The sequence below is a fragment of the Ahaetulla prasina genome, chromosome 2 (assembly GCF_028640845.1).
Source record: "Ahaetulla prasina isolate Xishuangbanna chromosome 2, ASM2864084v1, whole genome shotgun sequence".
Lineage (NCBI taxonomy): Eukaryota > Metazoa > Chordata > Lepidosauria > Squamata > Colubridae > Ahaetulla > Ahaetulla prasina.
The window spans coordinates 132674209-132694004 of record NC_080540.1 but is presented as its reverse complement, the minus strand read 5'-3'; the positions used below and the strand labels follow the sequence as shown (position 1 = coordinate 132694004).

Below are 19796 nucleotides of genomic sequence, written 5' to 3'. Positions count from 1 at the left end.
AGGACTGTGGGGTTTGCTTAACAACCACAGCATTTGGTAGCTAACCACACGGCCCATTTTATAACCATCATGCTGTACAACTGTAATGGACAGAGTCTACTACAATCATATGTTGAGGACTATCCGTAGGTTCTGAAGCACCTTTCTGAAATCAAACTCAAAGCACTGTAAAACTCCAAAGTCCAATTCCATTTCTTCATGTAATATTATTCCATTTAACTTTTAGCATTCCAGTTTACACTGCAATAGGGTGAAAAGAAAAAGGCTAGCCTAACAATTGAAATTTCTAAAGAGTTTTCCATAGGGACTCTTGATAGTAAAATGCTTGTTAGACTGGAGAAAGAAAGTCTTTTATAATCAATGGCGAATGATTGCCTTTCAACCTTGTATTGCCACTTTCTTTGTGACTATGAAAGTACAATATGTAGGTACATTCACATCACCCATTGCCTCCTAATAAGTTTGTGTATAATTGAACAGAACATGAACATAAAAGCCAACAAAGCTTGCAAAATAAAATTAATATGTAAAATAACTTCTGTCCAAAAGGAAGATACTATAACTCATGCTCACAGGATGTGAATTTGTATATATTAGAACTGGGCAATGCATGTTTACATAAATTATTTATTATACATTAAGTTATTTTATTTATTTATTTATTTATTTTGTCACACAGTATATATAAGCATAAACATGAAATAACTAAACAATATATAAACTTATATATAAGCACGAGTATGTAATAACTATATTAATTGGATATAATGAAAGAAAACAATAGGACAGGAACGGTAGGCACGCTTGTGCTCTTATGCACGCCCCTTACAGACCTCTTAGGAATGGGGTGAGGTCAATAGTAGACAGTTTTTGGTTGAAGCTTTGGGGATTTTGGGAAGAGACCACAGAGTCAGATAGTGCATTCCAAGCATTAACAAATCTGTTACTGAAGTCATATTTTCTGCAATCAAGATTGGAGCGGTTAGGGTTAGGGTTAGGTTTATTTCTGGTGTATTGCTTGTGGGCATCCTATTATTTATTATTTAATTTATTTATTTATTATTTATTATTTAAGGTTATTTCTGGTGTATTGCTTGTGGGCATCCTATTAACCATCAAGCATAGAAAATACAGTCTATGCTACACTCATACATCACAGTAAAGAATCAACATGAAACTTGTATGTAGGCTGCCATGGATTTTTTTTAGGAACAAAAAGGCTGAATTTGTTTCTGTGGAATTTATGTTGAAGTACTCTTATTGTATATCCCTATGAAGAATCATTTTTGGATTTGGATAAACCTTTTTTTAAAAGAGAGTTTTAATAAAAGCTTCATAGACCAATTTTAACCATTTTGGGGTCTTACTAAGCACAGGATGAAAGCAGCAAAATCCTGAAAGCAGAACTTGAGAGAAGTCCATGTTATAGTAAAAGACTTTGCAGGCACACAAAACATTTTGCAAAATTATTAGTCAGGAATAAATATAAGATAAAACTTTTATGAAAATTAATGTAGCCTCTCTTTTTTTTTTTTAGAAATGGGAATTTTTAAATCTTGAATTTCAATCAGTACGTACAATATACATCAGTTTTCAAATGTAGACTTGCAAAAGTCTGACAAATTCAAAAATAGGCCTCACTCAGTGATCTAGTTTTATTAAGAGCCAATATTGGTTGACAAGCAGTAAAGACTGAAGAGTAGAAACCAGCAGTGCTCAGGCCATAAATTATCCCTGTGTAAATGGGAGCAGGGGATCCCAATTTCAAGGCTGGAAAGTAGAAAGTCCAATCATCCATTGACTTGAAAGGATGGGAGAGAAATGTTTAGGATTTAAACTCTGGGGCTGCTTAAATCCAGGGTTTGATTTCTTGTTCTGCAGCAGACAGACCTTCATTGTGCCTATGACTACTTTCCTGTCTACAATAAAGCAGCAGGGAATTAAACCTTGACTGGGAAGCCTCTGCTGTTATCTAGTTACTGAATGCAAGGCTGAGTTTCTGGAGGGAGAGAAATTTATTGCCCTGCCTGTGTGAATTCTGAACAAGCCAAATATATGCCTATGAATGGCTTGATTTCCCCCCCACACACACAGGTGAATCATTGCATCGTATGCTGCTTCCTATGTTAAAAAAAACAAACATTTGGTTGATTCTCATTTGCACTGCTATGTGACATTATCCTTTGTGTGACATGTCCATGCTATTTTTCTGAGTTGAATGATATTTTCATTTCATTGGATTAAAACTATCTGCTAAAATCTTTAGAAATGAGGATGCACAGTCTTGCCAAGCCAGTGGCGATGGTCTGGTCAGAAAGACTGAGGGATTCTGAATTCACATCAGTATGGTATGTGTCTGCTATTCATTTCAGCAGACCCAATTTTTCAGGCATCTGTTCAAATCTGGGGGGGGGGGCAAGAGAGACAATCTAGGAATGGTAGAAAGGTGCAATGTAGGCATGAGGTGTCTGAAGCACTTCCTCCAAATCATTAGCAAAATATACACCGTTCCAGTATACAACATAAGAAGATTGTGATGCACATGACTCAGCAAATCCCAGGCTTTGGGATGAATTACAGCTACACTAATCTAAGCAGCATGAATCCATGCAAAATGCTTCATTATTTCATGTAGGTTTCGTTATGCACAGGACCAAAAGAACCACTTTTATAGAAGATTCTTCTTGGGTTTGGCTTCCACGGTATCTTTTGAAGTGGAATTGTTGGAAAAGAAGCATTCTGGGTGCCCCATTTTGCAATCTTTGCTTATGAAAAAAATATTTGGATAGATGCTATGTTCTAGGCTTATACAATGTGTGTGATGTTAAGGAGTGGGGTGGGGGTGGGGGGGAAGGAAAGAGAAATCATCAAAACCTTTGAGATGAGATTAGACTCTGAAATCCACTGAAAAGTTTTCTCAAAGTCGAATTATCAGCTGTCACTATGGGAAGCCAGAATGGTGCATTTCCCTACAGAGTTCAGAAGAACAAATAATTACAGCTCCAGTGCTAGCAATGCTATTGCTGATTCAGAAATGAGCTAGGATTATAAGCAAGCCACTGGCTGTTATCCTCTGTTGCTGTATATTCTGGCATGCATATCTGAGTTCTAGTATTTAGCAAATCCCTGATGCATCAAGTTACAGAAGCTATCTCTGTGATAAAGGGAAAACACAAGCTTTGGTCAGTCACTGGAATACAGTTGGGGAAGTCGGTCTTTTATATCCCAGCTGCTTGACCCTTGCAAGGTCAGCTATGATTTCAGCTATAGGGAAGGCATCCAGAGCTCCTCTTATGCAGGGCAATGTACTAAAAACAAGCTGGCTGTGTTCCGTTATTCCAAATTTGGCTACTGTTCAGTTGGACAGGAGGATCTATTTTTCAGTTCAAGTCAAAGGCCTCAATCCTGCAAGGTGCTAATGCCATTTGTTGGCCAGAGCATCAAGCAGAAAACTTTCCAAATTATACAGTACAGGGTTGGATGAGGTAATCTGCCTTAGCAGAGAGAAACTGAGGCATAGATGATCAGAAAATTAGATATTGTTATTAAGACTACAATGGGCACAATTTCGTCTTTCACTCCCAGGAACAACATTTCTTCTAATGCATCTGACATAACATCCTTCTGATGTGTAACAGCTGACAAAAAAAATTAGTATGAATACCATCATGTATACATCTAAGTGGCCTTTGAAGAATAATTAAAACCTTTGCATGAAAAAGGTTTTGTACGTAGATACTGTTATGCTACAGGAAGCTATAAAGAGAATGTACAAATCATCACAACAGCTGGAAAATTTGAATGGATAACTACTCAAAGAAACTGGCTCAGCTTTACAATGGATGTTATTGCTTTAATGGAAGGTCTACTTATAATTTACACCATGAAACATCAATGCCACAAAACAGATACTAGAAATTTGTTCAGAATTCTAAGGTCCCATAATACCACAAGATAATAAAACAACACTATTTCAACCAATCGAAATAAGAAATGTAGTTGAAATATCAGCTGATTCCAGATTTTAGGTGGAGCTCTATAAATCAGTGGGAAATACTCTTCACTTCCTGAAGAGGCGGGTGAAAAGAGATCCCTTCCTATAGGAAGTTAACGTCTCAGGTTTTGCTGAGCATTTAGCATACACTGCCATCATGCTTTCAACCTTCTCTCTGCAACCACAAAGGCTCCAGATATACAGAGTAATGTTATTTTTTTAAAAAACAACAACACCTTAGTTTTTCAACCATAACTGCATCATTCATGAGGTAATAAGAAAAATGGAAAATTGCACACAATCCATTACAAAAATTACTAAAGATTACAATTACCCATTACAACCAAACGCACACTCAAATAGTTTCCTTTGTTAGATTGTGATTCAGACATCAGTACCACCACCTGCATTCAAATTGCGGGAAGCTGGAATACATTTGGAGATTTTCTCCACAAAATAAGCTTTGTAAAGTAGCATCTCACAACAAGTGCTTTGCATTATCTCCTCTTTATAGTGCAATGGTCCTTTTATAATTATTATATTGGCTCAATATAATTGAACTATAATTATGGCCCATGAAAAACATTCTGTAACTACACAATTAAGAGGAGATTGCCATGCCTGATTTCACTGAACTCTGCTCAACTGTACACATGAACCAGTCTTATAAATTCATACATCAAGCTAATCTAACATACATAATTTGTTGAACAAAACTTAGCAATCTAGTTCACACATAATGCTACAGCTTTAGTCAAGCAACACATTATTGGCCTTGTTTCTATAACAGGTTTAAAGCATTGTGGAAACACCAAAAAGAGTCAAGTGCCTCAATCATCTACCGCCACCCATGGGGTTGGATTTCAACACCGAACAGCATCATGCAATCACCAGTTAAGCTAACTTCACCCACTCAGTTACATTGTGAGAACACAACAAAGTGTCTATGTTACATATTTAATCTTCCAAGAGAAGCAGAGGTTGAAAATGTAAGCGTCCTCATTGGTTAACACTAGTTAACCACAGTGTCCAAGTCATGCCTATTGCTGCCTGCCTGATAAAGAGGGGTCTGTGATTCTGGACTGAAGAAATGCATATTAGTAACTAGAGGGCAGCAAAGGGTGTTAAATTGAGTTTTTTTTACCACTTGGCTACCATCTAGTGGTCATCTTCTGCAGCCCAAACAAGATAATCTTACTAGTAATGATATAAAAACTTGCTAAGACCATCTCACTGAGAGAGAGTATAGAATACAAGTCATTGTCTTGTAACAGTGGGGAGAGACTTCAGTATGACTGTGTGCTGCCAAATTCACCGGTAAGGAGAACCAACTAGGCCGATGGGTAGCTGGATTAACCATACAGTCAGAAGAGGTCTAAAGCTTACTGTGATATGTGAATCTAGCCAAGTCTAATGGCTCACAATCCAGCACTAATACTTTATTATATATATGCCACCTTTCCTTCCCCCCCAAAAAAATACTAATATGGTACAAACTATGATAAAACAGCTACAAACCAATCATATAGAGCAACGGGCACCCAATCCCCAATCCATGGACCAGCACTGGTCCGCAGCATGCCAGAAATCAGGCCCCGCAAACAAGAGAAGCCCCATCCATGGGATGCAGGCAGCCCAAAAAACCACGTCCTCTCCAGTCCGCAGAAAAACCTCTGATCCCTGATGCCCAAGAGATTGGGGGCCACTGATATAAAGGAAAGTAATAAAAACACCTAAGTTAGAACAATCTGCTGGCATGCCATCGCCAATTTCTTATCAGAGAAAAATGATGTTTTGCCACCAAAACTGCACAACCGACAGGCCAATTACACCATTCTAGGATGGACAACCAATATCTGAAGCATTAGCCACAAAGAAAACCTTAGTTAGGGTCTCCGTCAACTGGCCAGCAAGAAGTTCCAGGCAGAGTCTTTGCTAGGCTCACTGCTTTAGAATATTTTCAGTTGGCAATGTAAGGGCAGGGCAAACAAGACAAATTCCAGATGTTTGGCATGAAGTCTCACCAGCCCAGTCAGTTGTCCCCAGCCAGCGGGATTTGTATCCTGCATCTGTAGGACAATCCTTTGCACTAAGGATTGGTTGAATAGTTTTTAGAAGCACAGCCTATGTCATACTATAGGGCCATGATGGCGAACCTATGGCACGCGTGCCACAGGTGGCACACGGAGCCATATTGGTGGGCACATGAGCGTTGCTCTAGCTCAGCTGCAGTGTGCATGTGCACACTGGCCAGCTGATTTTCGGACTAGAAGTCGCGAAACCGGCCTCCAGGGAGGTGGGGAAGGCCATTTTTGCCCTCCCCAGGCTCCTAGAAAGCCTCTGGACCTTGGGGAGAGTGAAAAACAGGGCTTCTTGTCCCACTGGAAGTCAGCTAATGGGCTGTTTACAGCCTCCAGAGGGCCGCCAGGGGGTGGGGAAGGCCATTTTGCCTCCCAGGCTCCTAGAAAGCCTCTGGACCTTGGGGAGAGTGAAAAACAGGGCTTCTTGTCCCACTGGAAGTCAGCTAATGGGCTGTTTACAGCCTCCAGAGGGCCGCCAGGGGGTGGAGAAGGTAGTTTTTGCCTTCCAAGAGAGCCTGGGGAGGACGAAAAACAGGCCTAGCAGGCCTACCATGCCATTGCTTGCCAAAAGTGGGGGAGCGCGGGGGGAGGAATTGAATTATGGATGTGGGCATGCATGCACATGATCCCCCCCCGTGCTCCCCCCACTTTTGGCACACGATGGCAAAAAGATTAGCCATCACTGCTATAGGGAAATATTCTTCAAGATTAATATCTATCCATCCATTCCTTTTTATTTATTGAAGAGCAACCCTCCCTGTGTTTTTCAAAGATCAGAAGCAGAACAATGCAGGGCGCCTTAGCATGCAATGAAATGATTGGCATAACCATAGCACTTTTTTTTCAGTGAAGGTAAGAAGAACTGCAAGCACAAAACTCCATATATATGTTACTCGCTGTCTTTGCCGGGAAAGGCTAGCGCAAGATGAAACATAGCAGGCTTTTAAAAAAAAAAAAAAAAAACCACCCTGCCTCTGAATCTTCCATTTTTCCAACAATGGGATCATCTGAATGAATTTGTTAGTTGGGCTTCCCATAGGCTCTTGCACACCATTCTGGCGAATGCTGAAACCGGAGGGAAAACTTAGAATAGGTTCAGAGGCAATGGCGAGAAGAGTTCATTTACCTCTTCAGCAGGGGCGCCATGAAACTGAGAGAAGCAGCATTTTATTTCTCCACTTCGTGCATTTCTAAAGAGGTCAGCTCTTGATCTGGCTAATCCACTGTGACAATTGTGGATCACTTTTTTTTTTTTTTTTTTTGCAAGCTGACAATACCGAATGAAAATTTCTCTGTGTTTGTGACTTTCGTTAATTCCTGGGATCTGGAACCTGCCTGGTAATTTTGTTGTGCTCTTGTTATCCAGGTGCACCAAGACATAACACTCTAATTGTGAGTTCCAAGCTAAGTAGAGCCATGCAGATTGCTCTGATTTCCACCAAATGATGAGGAGTGACATTTAATACTTTACCCATAGTCCCTGGACTGGTGGATTACCTAAGCGAGTATCTCCCTAAACAGAAAGTCTGATATTATTTACTTGAGCAGGACTCCCTAAAAGAGATGGGCTGTTATCAAGTACCATCATAGATATTTAGCCTTGTATTATGGGAATGGTATCCTTTCTGGTGGCAACAGCAGAAGCCTTTGGAGAGGGTAAAGACACACTGACACAGCTATGCAATTGAGTCTGTGTAAAATATAACCCCTTGGAGGTGAGCCAGTTTCATGATAAGTGGACATAGTGAGATGAGAATTCCTATAACTGCCCATTGTAGTTCTGTTCCATGTTCTGGTGACAGGAAAAGCATCTTCTCTATAAGACTCTTAGGTGTAGCATCCATTTGAATGGAAGGAAGTCACTGACTGTATTCTCTACAAATCCATGGTCCTATATAGAAGATCAAATGAACTGTATACTCAATTAAGTCCTACACTGTCTTGGATGTTGCTCTAATTAGTAACTGACCATGTATGCCAATACATGCATGTATTTAATTTGCAACATGAAGTCAGTTAGCACTAACCTCACCTTGCCAAACATCTGGGTCTAGGGACACTAGACCCACATGATTCAAACCCAGAGACAGACTTCCAGCAGATCTACTGTCATCAGAAATCTCCTCTGGGATTGCACCTGCCTTTGATTGCAAGGCTCTTAATCTTGAACATTCTCTGATGAGCTGGCTGGCTACTTTGCAGTTCAGAATTTTCTTCAGTTTTGAGATGGTAAAAAGGATGAAAAGAGGATAGCTCTCTCAAAGGTAGACTCTCTGATCCCTATTTCCAGTAGCTGATTTGATAGTTTGAATCGTTCTTACTTGTTTTTCTTTTTTCTTGAAGATCAATAATGGCAGAAAGTTGTCCCTAGCTGTTGTTTTGCTGTTTTTGTTTGCAGCATCCCGAGGCTTAGCAGAACCTCACAATCTCTGTACCCATCTGTTAAAGAATTGAATTCCCATTTTGAGTGGTGAGGTGACAAGGCAGAATTCAATAAGTTTGCTGGAGAAGTATCCTTGAAGACAAGGCACAGTTGATTTCTCCCGAGTTCTGAGTTTGACAGATAATCCCCCACCAGCTGCTTCATACCGATGCTTTTCAGCTGGCCTGTCTGAGGTATTCGGCTGGAGGACACCAGGATCACCTTCTCCCAGATGCTGCAACACCTTTCCTTTCCTACTGAAATAGAAGCTACAAAACTGAGAGGAGAAGCATTTGACTGTTCATTGGTAGATCTGCTGCATCTTCTTCCTTTCCCTCTTTTTTGTAGTTTCCAGAGAGTGCTTTCCACAAGAAGACACAGCCAAATACCAAAGGAAGTTTTCTCCAAGGTCTTCTTTCAAGGAACAGGAATAAATTTCTTTTTGTCTCATTAGAAAGAACCTCTCTTTGCCTTGTCAGCCTTATCAGTCCAGCGACCAAGAACTTACTTGTTTTCTTTCATTAATTTTATTATTTAGTTATTTATCTGTATTATTTTTTACAAGTAACTCAAGGCAGCAAACACACACAATATTCCTTCTTTTTCCTATTTTCCCAACAACAACAACCCTGTAAGGTGAGTTGGGTTGAGAGAGAGTGACTGGTCTAAAATCATCCTGTCTACTGTCATGGGTAAGGCAGGACTAGAACTCAGTGTCTCCTGGTTTCTAGCCTGTAGCCTTAAAAACTAGACCAAATTATGGAGGGAGGGAGGGAGGGAGGGAGGGAGGGGGAGAGAGAGAGAAAGAGGGAGAGAGGGAGGGAGGGAGTAAATAATAAATAAATAAATAAGGGAGGGAGGGAGAAAGAGAGAGGGAGAGAGGGAGGGAGGGAGAGAGAAAGAGAGAGAGAGAGAGAAAGAGGGAGAGAGGGAGGGAGGGAGAGAGAAAGAGAGAGGGAGAGAGGGAGGGGGGGGAGAGAGAATGAGAATAGCATATAGTATATACAGGTAAAATCTCTTTCGTCATGGAGTGTAGGAGATGACCCTGGCGCCTGACAATGGAGGATCTATATTTTGATTCCAGGGCAAGCCAAAATACAATGGAGTTATGTCAGCTGTGATAAAAAGAATATTTCACCTTCTGGATGTTTGAAAAATAGAGAAGAGCCAACACAAGAATAAGTTAGCCCATAGTTATAGAATCATCCAGATGTTGTCAGACTGCTTCTGTCAGCTCCAATCAGTAAAGTCTGTAGTCAGGGATGATTGGAGCTATTCACAAGAACATCTGGAGGGCTGCTGATTCCTTACTCGAGTTATGCAATATTCTCTATAAGACGCTTCTTCCAGGGCTCCTGAAGATGAGTTTCACGGAAAAGTACATTTCACCATAGTTAAGATAATACGAAATGCCACTATTAACATCAAAGGGCAAAGAAGGGAGGAATTTTGAGGTAAATATGTAAGCAAACACTAGATTAAACTGTAACACAATGCAATTTCAGAAAACCTGGTGGCAATAAATTGTCCTAAATTCAAGACAATTTTTGAGCTATATGATTAGGCTACATGCAAGTGTTTAATGGGATCTTGCCTCTCCATTCAACTTACATAGCCTGAATTAAGTTGAGGGGGAAATTGCAGATAGCAGGAATTTGGGCTGCCTATAACCTGCCAGCCAGAGAATCTGGCACATTAGGAAATCCAATTTACAATCCAAAGGAAATATTCTTTGATTTATCACCATACCATGCAACATTTTCAGGAACGTCAGGGAAATTATTATGCTAATTTGCATTCCGAAAGTTCCATTTGGATGAGAGAATTTTGGATTGGTACAATTAAGTACCAATTCAAATATTTGCTGCATCACGCAGAATTCCTCCAGATGTGGCTCTGTACTATGGTGAGTTCTTCTGGTTGGAACCCAAAATTGCAACTGTATATATACAAGTGAGAGAGAGGGAAGAATGCCTTCATCTTCAGCCGAATATTAAGGGAAAAATAAATAGCTCCTAGCTTTGAAGAAGCTGTATGGGAAAATTTCTCCATCTTTAGTCCTTTTGTAGATGATCACAACTTGCTCCAGCCAAGTGTCGTTTATTTCCAAGACTTGCTAAGGGACACAAAAAAGAAGCCAGGGGCACAGGACCAGGGCTGGCAGAACACCCAGACCCCCAAGAAAATGGCAAACTTTTATCATTTATATTACCATATGACAAAAGCCCACACGGGTAAGGAAGGACTGCCAAACTGGGGATTGTGTTTCCGCAATCTGTCTTTGACTGACAAATAAAAGCTGGCAAATTAATTGAATTAATAAAGGGCAAGGGGGAACCGATGAAGGTAAATAGGAAGGAAGCAGATGGCATCCCACAAGAGCTCAACATCTGAATTTTGCATAATAGTTATCTTCTATTTGTGTCAATGAGCCCATCCCTCTGAAATGGTCCACAGTTGGCAAGACTGGGGATTTTCAGGAGAACACCTACATTCTTTAGATTATTTGTGGTCAGATTTCTTGCATGACTGCAAACATTTTGCCCAATACCTTTTATGATATTTGAAGGAATCGCATCTTGCTTTATATACCTCTGATCATAATATACAGTTGGGTAGGATTATAAAACATCTTTTGCTTTAAATTTTCAGTATGGCTGGCTGGGGAATTCTGAGAGTTGAAGTCCAAAAGTCTTAATCTTGCCAAGGTTGGACACCTCTGCTTTAAATAACTTTTCCCAAAGGACAAAATAGAATAAGCCTCCACTATCTACTGTTTTATGATTTTTATTTATTAAATTTGTATATCACCCTGCAAGGTGACTCTATAATGCTGATGTCTTCATCTCTTCTCAACAGCTGTGGATTGGAGGGCATTTCGGTCACAAATCACCTGAAATCTAGCCCACCTCCCCTTCTTAGAACTGCCAAATAGATTGGAAAACTGAAGCTAACCTGGCTGCATCCAAATTAGGACTTGATTCATTCATTCACACGAACTTTCAATATTGGTATGCAGCAAGATACTTTTTTAAAACAAGTAAACTAATGAGGTGGCAGAGAAAGCCATAAACAAGCAAACATCCAAGCTCCCAGCAGCAAACACTAATTAAAATGAAAAGGAGTCATATACTTCCAAAAGGAAGGAGGATGCCAACTGATTTAATGGCGTTTATTTAAATCTTTTCTGCAAGCTCTGATCAATACTCCAAGAAGAAAAAGAACAGTCCCCTTGCTCTTCACAAGGAAAAGCATGCATTATACTTTTTAATTTTCTTTGCTATTGCTGCAAACAACTTCTGCTTCCCCACATCTTCTGCTCAGCGTGGCCCCGTGATTCCCCCACTCTTCACTTTGTCTTCCCAGCCTGTGATTAGTAACTGCCTTGCTTTGAACCAGTGCCTGCAGGTGCCCAGTGGGAGCCTTTTTAAATAATGTGCATTCCCCAAAGACTGAAAGATTTTGCCTTGTTGATTTGTTTTTAGGGTCACATTACTTAAAAAAGCATTATCTTGACCTGAGCAATCTTGTGATGAGCTTCAAGAAGAAAGAGCATTGTGTGCCTTAGCAAACCAAGTCAATTTACAAATGTCACTGGGCTTACAGCCTAATTCTAAATAAGTGAACTTGGATGTCAGTCCTGTTTGTAAGTCTGGCATAGCTTACTTTTGAGTAAACACGTTTATGGATTATAAGTGGGAAGACAACTAAAATCAGATATCGTTCTAGATGTAATAATCACACTAGCTCATCACAAGACTGGCTTTATCGGTCACATCATTCCCATAGTATCAGCTTTGCTTTCTATTTCCCTTTATGTCAAAATTTCACATGCTGGTTTACAACATAGAAAACTGATGGCAGAAGACAGAGCTAGTTGTCCATTGAGTCTGCCCTTTGTGTGTTTGTTTGTTTTTTAATTTATTTATGTATTATTTTTAAATTTTATTTATTTTTATTTTTTAAAATTTTTGTCAGATGATGGACATGTGTTTATCCCAAACACGTTTAGACTCAGTTGCTGATGATTCACCCACCACTTCTACTGGAAGTTGGTTCTAAGCTTCCCCTGCTCTGTCTATGAAATAATACTTTCTAAGCCAGGGGTCTCCAGCCTTGGTCCTTTTAAGACTTGTGGACTTCAATTCCCAGAGTTCCTCAGCCAGCAAAGCTGGGACTCTGGGAGTTGAAGTCCACAAGTCTTAAAGGGACCAAGGTTGGAGACCCCTGTTCTAAGCCAAAGGTGCTTTTTTGAGAGGCAACTGGACTTCCTTGTTAACCTTTCTTGTTTTTCTTTGAAGCTGAAAGTCCAATTGAACAAGAAAGCCCAGTTGATTCTTGAAAAAGTACCTTTGGGGCAACCATGACTTGGATGACTGAGAATCTCCATAGACAATACTTTCTAACATTACTTTTGAACCTCCTTCCTGTCAGTTCGAGATTACGCCCCCATGTTCTTGATTTTGGCTTAATATGAAAATACTGCCTTCTAGAACCTTAATCACATCCTTAATATATTTAAATATTTCAGTCATGTCCTCCCTTTCCTTTCGGTCCTCCAGGCTGCACATATTTAGTTCTTCCAATCTCTCTTGATACGTTTTATCCCTCAGACCTTGCACTATTTTTGTTGCCCATCTCTGGACTCGCTCAATCTTATCAGTATCTTTTTTTAAGTGAGGTCTCCAGAATTGGATACAGTATTCCATTTAGGTCTGATTAAGCCATATGTAGCGGGATTAGGACTTCCTTTTTCTTGCTGTGATCCCTCTAGTGATGCATCCCAGAATTTTGTTTGCCACATATGTGATATTTTTCATGCTTTGATGTACTGAATTACATAGGAAACCATGATGGCAGTTATTATTCTCATTTTACAGAGACATTTTACAAAGTACATTGATGATACTGCAAAGCATGTATCAATCAGGCTATATATTAGTAATTTCAAGACCTAACATTTCAATCATCTATTTATCATCCATTTAGCAACATCCTGGAAACAAACTGTGCTGCTGAATTATTGTTGGAAAATGGTAACATAAAAGATCTAGCATATACATGAATCATAAAGAATTAAATAATAATAATTTTGTTTTTAGGATCATAACAACTGTTCAGCTTACAGGCCGAAAAAATGAAGAAAGAGAACAAAATATTAACAAAGTGAGAAAAAATAAATCCAGGAATATTAATGGGATATATAAAGATTTTTTTTAAATGAAAGCATATGAAAATGTAGGGATTCAAATATGGCATTTTTTAAAACAAATGACAAAAGACCTCTCTGGGAGTATAGACTAATTACAGTGCCCAGTAATAAAATTGCCGCCACCCCAAGCTGTAAAGTTGATTATTATCAACAAGAGGTGAATGCTGAAAAATATCTTTCTTTGCCTATGAACTTCTGAAAAGAGTTGTTTGGATCAATTTCCAAGACAGTGAGACTGTTGATCGGGTTACCCCAAAATGTATGTTTTTAAAAACAGTATGTTAGAACTTTCCAAAGCTGCAAAAGTATATTTGGGGATTGTTTTAGCATTGGAGTTTCAGTGCACATTAGTTTCTGCTGGGGTTCCAAACCAAAAAACATACATCAACCTTCCCCAAAATCCCCCTCCCCAATATCTCAAGCACATGAGCCCTCAGTCCTTGACTCACCATCACTCATCACATTCAAATGAAATCTGCCAGGCTTGCTCACTCTTTATTAAAGGGGTGGTCTTACAACTTGGCAAAGTGAGGTTGTGACCTTAGGCAATTGATTTGGGGCAGTGTTAAAAGTCATCAGATTGTTAACTTCTTTGCTTGCTATGATTATAGTTTTAGAACTAGGATGAGAGAAAGCTGCTCCTGGGTTTTCTGCCTAAAATGTCACGTTCAGTTGAACTGTCCTAGATATCATATACTGTGCACTGAAAATGTAAAGAGCATTGGTGGAAAAAATATACTTTGGATAGTTTTACGTCAATACTGCTTTATAGATGTGCACCTAGAGCTGCTACTTCACAAATTCTGTAAATTGAGAAATTCTGTACAAGACTGAAAAGTAAAGACCGGAGCAGTTGCCTGTTATTAAGAAGCCCAAATTGCAAGAGAATTTTGGGGATTTTTCCCTCAAGTTAGGATTTATTTTCGATCAGAGTAAAATAGTTACAGACAGACATGCTTCATAAAACACGACTCACTTTTCATCCACAGAAAACTAACCCAGTTAAAACGCAAAATGCAGAACCGCGATAAAACATGTAAACTTGATGTTTGGAATGGCCATACTGGAACTTGCGCAAAGATCTGTTTTAATAATTTTAAAAAGAGCATATCTTCCTGTAGGTCCACCTCCAGATCGATTGGATTTGAACAATTCATGCGATGGGAGACAGACTAACAAAGTTTTGTGATCCATAATATTTCCAATATGGGAATATGCACAGTATGGAATAATTTATATGCTCCTACTGTCCCTTAAAGTATTTGCATACAGTACAACAAATAAAACACATCTGGAACAAAGATTCTTCCCAACCTGACCAAAGTAATGAAGTTCCTAAATAAAAGATATGAAACTCAACTTCCGATTATAACCATTGATCTGAAGATTAATTTCATTTTATTTGTATTTTCCTTGTTGTGATTGATCAATGCTGAAGAATTGGTTTTCTGCACATGATCCGAGTGAATCTCTCTTGTTTAAATATGATGTTCCATACATTTGAGAAAAGACCAGCACATTTGGCTCAAATAAAGATACACATCAGATATCCTATTTAATAGAATGGTTCTTATTTACATCCGTGATTAATTTGTTAAATCACCTGAAGATCAAAAGAGTCTATTTTCTAAGTCTTCCAGTGCTAAATTCATAATCAGGGAATGGACTTACCCCTATCCGCATTGTCTATGTTCATCATAAATTTATCCCATGTCCACACCCTCTTTGATACATTTTTTGTGTGGCAAAATATGGATTAGCTGTAAATGTGCAATAAACCTGAATTCAATTGCCTCTCTTAGAGTTTCTAAGTGAGAAACCAGACTACTGTCAGCTGTCTTACAACTATAGCCTTCAAGAGTCTTTCAAAGAAATCATAGTCATTAAAATATTTCAAAAAGATTTTAAATTGTGACTAGATTTTGGTGTATATTATTTTCTCTTGCTGCGCAAAATGGCAGAGTTGTCCTGTAGGATTATTTTCTCTATGGTATTCATATGACTAGACTGTTTATAAATAAAAAGAAAAGAAAAGAAAAAGGAGAGAGAGGAAATACTAGAAAGACAGACAGACCCTGCTGGTTCTTAGGCCACAACAGGCTGAGCAAGCTACAGTATAGCTTCTTATTTTTTTGTGAATTAATTTTTAGGCTTCATTTCTGCTGCTAATTTATTATTATGTATTTGAACTACACAAACTATGGACACCCCTCCAGCCAAGCTCCTACTAAATAAATGGGAACTCTAGTATAGCTTTCCTGTTAATCACAGTTGGACTCATGTAGGAAGAAAATCAAGCTATAATGGGAAAATGTCTTTCTTCCCATCTAATTGGTTTCCTCCTCCTCCTCTTCTCTTGTAATAACAGATGTAACACTGCATTTCAAACAGCTTTCCGCCTTTCAGAGCTTCCATGTCTCTGTGTTCTTAAATTGTAATCACATCTTATAATATATAGCATGCCTGTGAAAAGAGCCACTGCTAGGAACAGCTTTGTGTACATATTTTCCAGAAAGACTTTCTTTTTTGTCATGCAAATGCTGTAATTATATTTTGAAACAGAAGAGCCTTATCCCCCACCCCCTTGATGCTGCAGTGGAAGAGATCTTTCTGAAACTCCTTCATGTATTCCAGGTCTCCCTCTTTTTCTCTCCTACTTTTTAGCTCCACTCAGGCTGCATTGTTGGGAGAAAGAAAGATGGAAAGGTTTTATGTACGGTTTGCCTACCTCTAGCTACAGCTTAAGTATAAAAAAAGGGGGGGGGAATGTCTGGAGAACACCAACTTTAATACATTTCAGATCCGGGCAGAGAGTGGATGGGGGGTTGGAGGAGGGATGTAATAATGTGCAGGTATAAATAAACTGATGCATTGCTCTTTTCTATGCTAAAAGGCTTTCTTGAGCAAGGCTTAACAGGGGCTCCTTTGGAGAACTGTAACATTATCTGAACCAAAATCCATACACCCAAACAAAATCATTTTTTAAAGGAAGGGGAGGAACTTTTTAGAACTGGCACGACTCCCACCATCCTTAAACCCATCTTGCTGAAGAGACGAATCCGGTGCAGTGAATTTTATATGATTGAATCATTGCAGGATCGTTCACCTTTTCTCTCTTCTCCACCTCAGACCGGAGGCTGAGAAAGGAAAGGAAAAAAAGGGGGGGGAGAGGAGGAGATGCCAGAGGGAATCCAGCAAATCCGCCTCGGAGGGAGAGCGCACCAGAGACCTGCTCTTGTTTTCTTCCCGCATTTCTTCTTTCCACACACTGAGAGAAAAGAGTTACATGTTGTTTCCATTTTCTAGTATTTTTCTGGAATTTTATGTTATGACTTCAACCCTAGAGAGAAATCCCTGCCTAGTAGAGCAGGAAACATTGAGAAACCCCTTTCACAGATTTTTTGGAAGAACTTCCAAGGAACGAATTGGAGACAGGCGTCCGGGAGAGACACAGCGGCGGAGATCTTGCCACTGATGCAACACACACAGGCGTGTGCAAGCAAACAAGAGCGCGCGCACACAGACACACACACGCACAGGCACACACACACAAGTCTGCGAGAAAACAGGGCTTTCTCAAAGTTTGGCAATTGCAAGAAGGGTGCCTTGCGGGCCCCAGGCTGCCCAACCTTCCCGGGTTAGAGTCCCGGGGACCAGCATAAAGCCTACCTGGGCTGTCCCGGATCTTTCTCGCGTGAATCCCCCCAATTAACACAGAGAGAGATGCCCCCATCAAGAGAACCTTGGGGGTTGCTGGTGCGGACCACCTCTCCGGCGGAGGCCCAGTTTCGAGGGCGGGCGGGACCAGGAAGAACTTCGGTGACTTACCTTAGCGGTACCATATATCTCGGGAGTGGGTGCCCCTTGGCAGCACCAGCCCGCACCCCTGTCAAGCCGGCTGCTTTGCTTGGGAAAAGGATATGGGTTACACACCATCTTCAGGCACCAGCTCCTCGGGCGACTGTGCTGGCTCAGGTAGAAGAAGACGGTCGGGGCCAGGGCGGGATAAGGGAGCGCTTCCCCGTCCGAGTCCCCACTGCCTGGATCTTTCTCTTTCTCTTTGTCCCCGGAACCCGAGCGACCTCCATCTCCGGAGAGATCGTTAAGGCGGACGAAGGTTTTGGAGTGGGGGTCCTCCTCAGGATCCTGCTCCTCGGCTCCTCTCGGAACATCCTCGTCCATCCTCCGGCCAGCAGACCCCGCTCCGAGCAAGTGGCAGAAGGAAAGATGCTGAGGGAAGCGGGAGCGCTGTCAGGCGTCAAACCCCGCTGGCCATGGGCGGAGCAGGGGTGCAGATGAAAAAGAAACGGGCTTCAAAACCGGGCGGGCGTCGTCCGCTCCCAGCCGGGCAGCTGAGTCGGTTCTTCTCGCCCCATTGGGATCCAGGCGGAGCCGGATGGGTGCTTCTCGTCACTTTGCCGTCTTTTTTTTTTCCTGCCAGATCCCGAACCAGCCGGGAAGGGCGAATCCGAGGAGGAGGAGGAGGAGGAGGAAGAGGCAGTAGTGCGGTCGTCTGGGTGCCCCTGATGAGCAAAGCAATCAGAAATTTGACGGTCTCTGTCAGCTGCAAGGAGAAGGTCCTCCTTTGGGGTTGGGGGCGGCGGGGAGAGTGGGGTTGGGGGAGGGTAGGTGCTGCCCTTTTCAAGTCCGACAGGGTTTCGACGAGGCTCCGTTGCCTCCTGGCTTCAGCCTCATTCTTCAGCGTCCTACCAGGGTCTGGGGAGAGGAAGCGGAGAAAACGAGGTTCTCGGCAGCTCCCTCGAGGGTTGGACTCCTCCCGGCCAAGGGAATTACCGGAGGTGGGGTGGGGTAGAGAGAGAAAACGAAGCCGGAGGAACCGAATCTGCAGAACCGACGTTATGCTGCCGCCTCCTCGCCGCCGCCACCTCGGTCGGCCGGGAGACCCGAGCTGAAAGCTCAGCGCACCTCACAGCTGGATCCCTCACTCCAACTTCAAGCCGGAGCTCCACCTCGGAGCTGCGCCGCCCGCCAATCGGCGGCCGCCTTTGAGCCTCGCGGCTCCGCCCCTTCGGCCGCGGGAGGACAGGGGCGAGGAGAACCACCGCTGGAATCCGCCACAGTTCCTAGAGTCCCCTCTGCCTCCAGCCCATATGGGGCCTTGAAGAGCCAATGGGACAAGAGGTGTGGGGGGGGGAAGGCCGACCCCACCACCACCCGCCACCCCCGCGTGAGCGGATCGGCCTTTAAAATGAAAGGGGGACGGGTCCCGCCGCGTGAAGCGCTCGCCGCCGCTTGCCAAGTTCACTCGTGGAGGGACTTCGCTGCTCTTTGATGTCGCGCATCGGGACGGCTTTTCCCGTCCCACGTACGAAGCGGGGGCGTGAGGCGGAGAGAAGAGGGTAACACAACCCCCTTCAAACACGAAGCAAACGAGGACAGCCGCGCTTCCAAGGCGGATTTTTGCTGAGAAGGAGCCAAAGAGGATCCGGGGAAGCCTGAAGGCGCTCAAACGCCGGCTCGAGGAAGCCGAAAGAAGCCGGCGGAAGGAAGAATGAGCGGGCCGGAGCCCAGTCTAAGCGAGCGCGATTCGAAGAAGAGTTGCGCGCCTTCCCCCTCCCCCACCCATCTCCCTCACAGACATCCAAGATCTGACAAGAAGAAAAAGAGACCCCGCCCGCCTGCCCAAAACGGCCCTAAAGAAAGAGGTTCTGGCCAGCAATTGAGAGCAACCGTCCTCTCTCGTCTCGGGCTTGGATCGGGATTCGTTCCCGATTTGAGGAATGGGTGCGGGATTTTCCCCCCTCCCCCCCCCCCGGCTCTTCCGGGCGAAGGAGAAGCAGCCAAGTCCTTCTCTGGAGAAAGCGATCCTTTCGGAAGCGATGGGGTCGCGACCCGTTATGAGGGAACACGATTTCCCCCTGGCTGGACGCGCTTAGCCCCTAGTGCTATTTAGGCGGAGAGCCCCGGTTGTCCCGGCGGCGGTCAAAGAAACGGAACCAGCGACGCCTGGTAACTGGGGCTCCCGGTGATGCAATAGGCAGCGTTGCAAAAGCACCTGCTTAGCTCGGTGGAGGGAACAGAAACGGTTGAGGAAGCAGCTCCAGGATTCCCCTCTCTACACCATAT

General features: G+C 42.3%; 1 protein-coding gene across 2 annotated transcripts in view; it reads right to left on the bottom strand.

Moving 5' to 3' along the window:
- Nucleotides 1-18616, bottom strand: part of CACNA1G (calcium voltage-gated channel subunit alpha1 G) — a 491081-nt gene extending 472465 nt beyond the window's left edge. For both annotated transcript variants that reach the window (XM_058168253.1, XM_058168254.1), the window contains exon 1: nucleotides 17633-18616. In XM_058168253.1, the coding sequence (XP_058024236.1) occupies nucleotides 17633-17891 (259 nt within the window). In that variant the 5' untranslated portion in view covers nucleotides 17892-18616. The remainder of the gene's footprint in view (nucleotides 1-17632) is intronic.
- Nucleotides 18617-19796: the final 1180 nt, after the last annotated feature.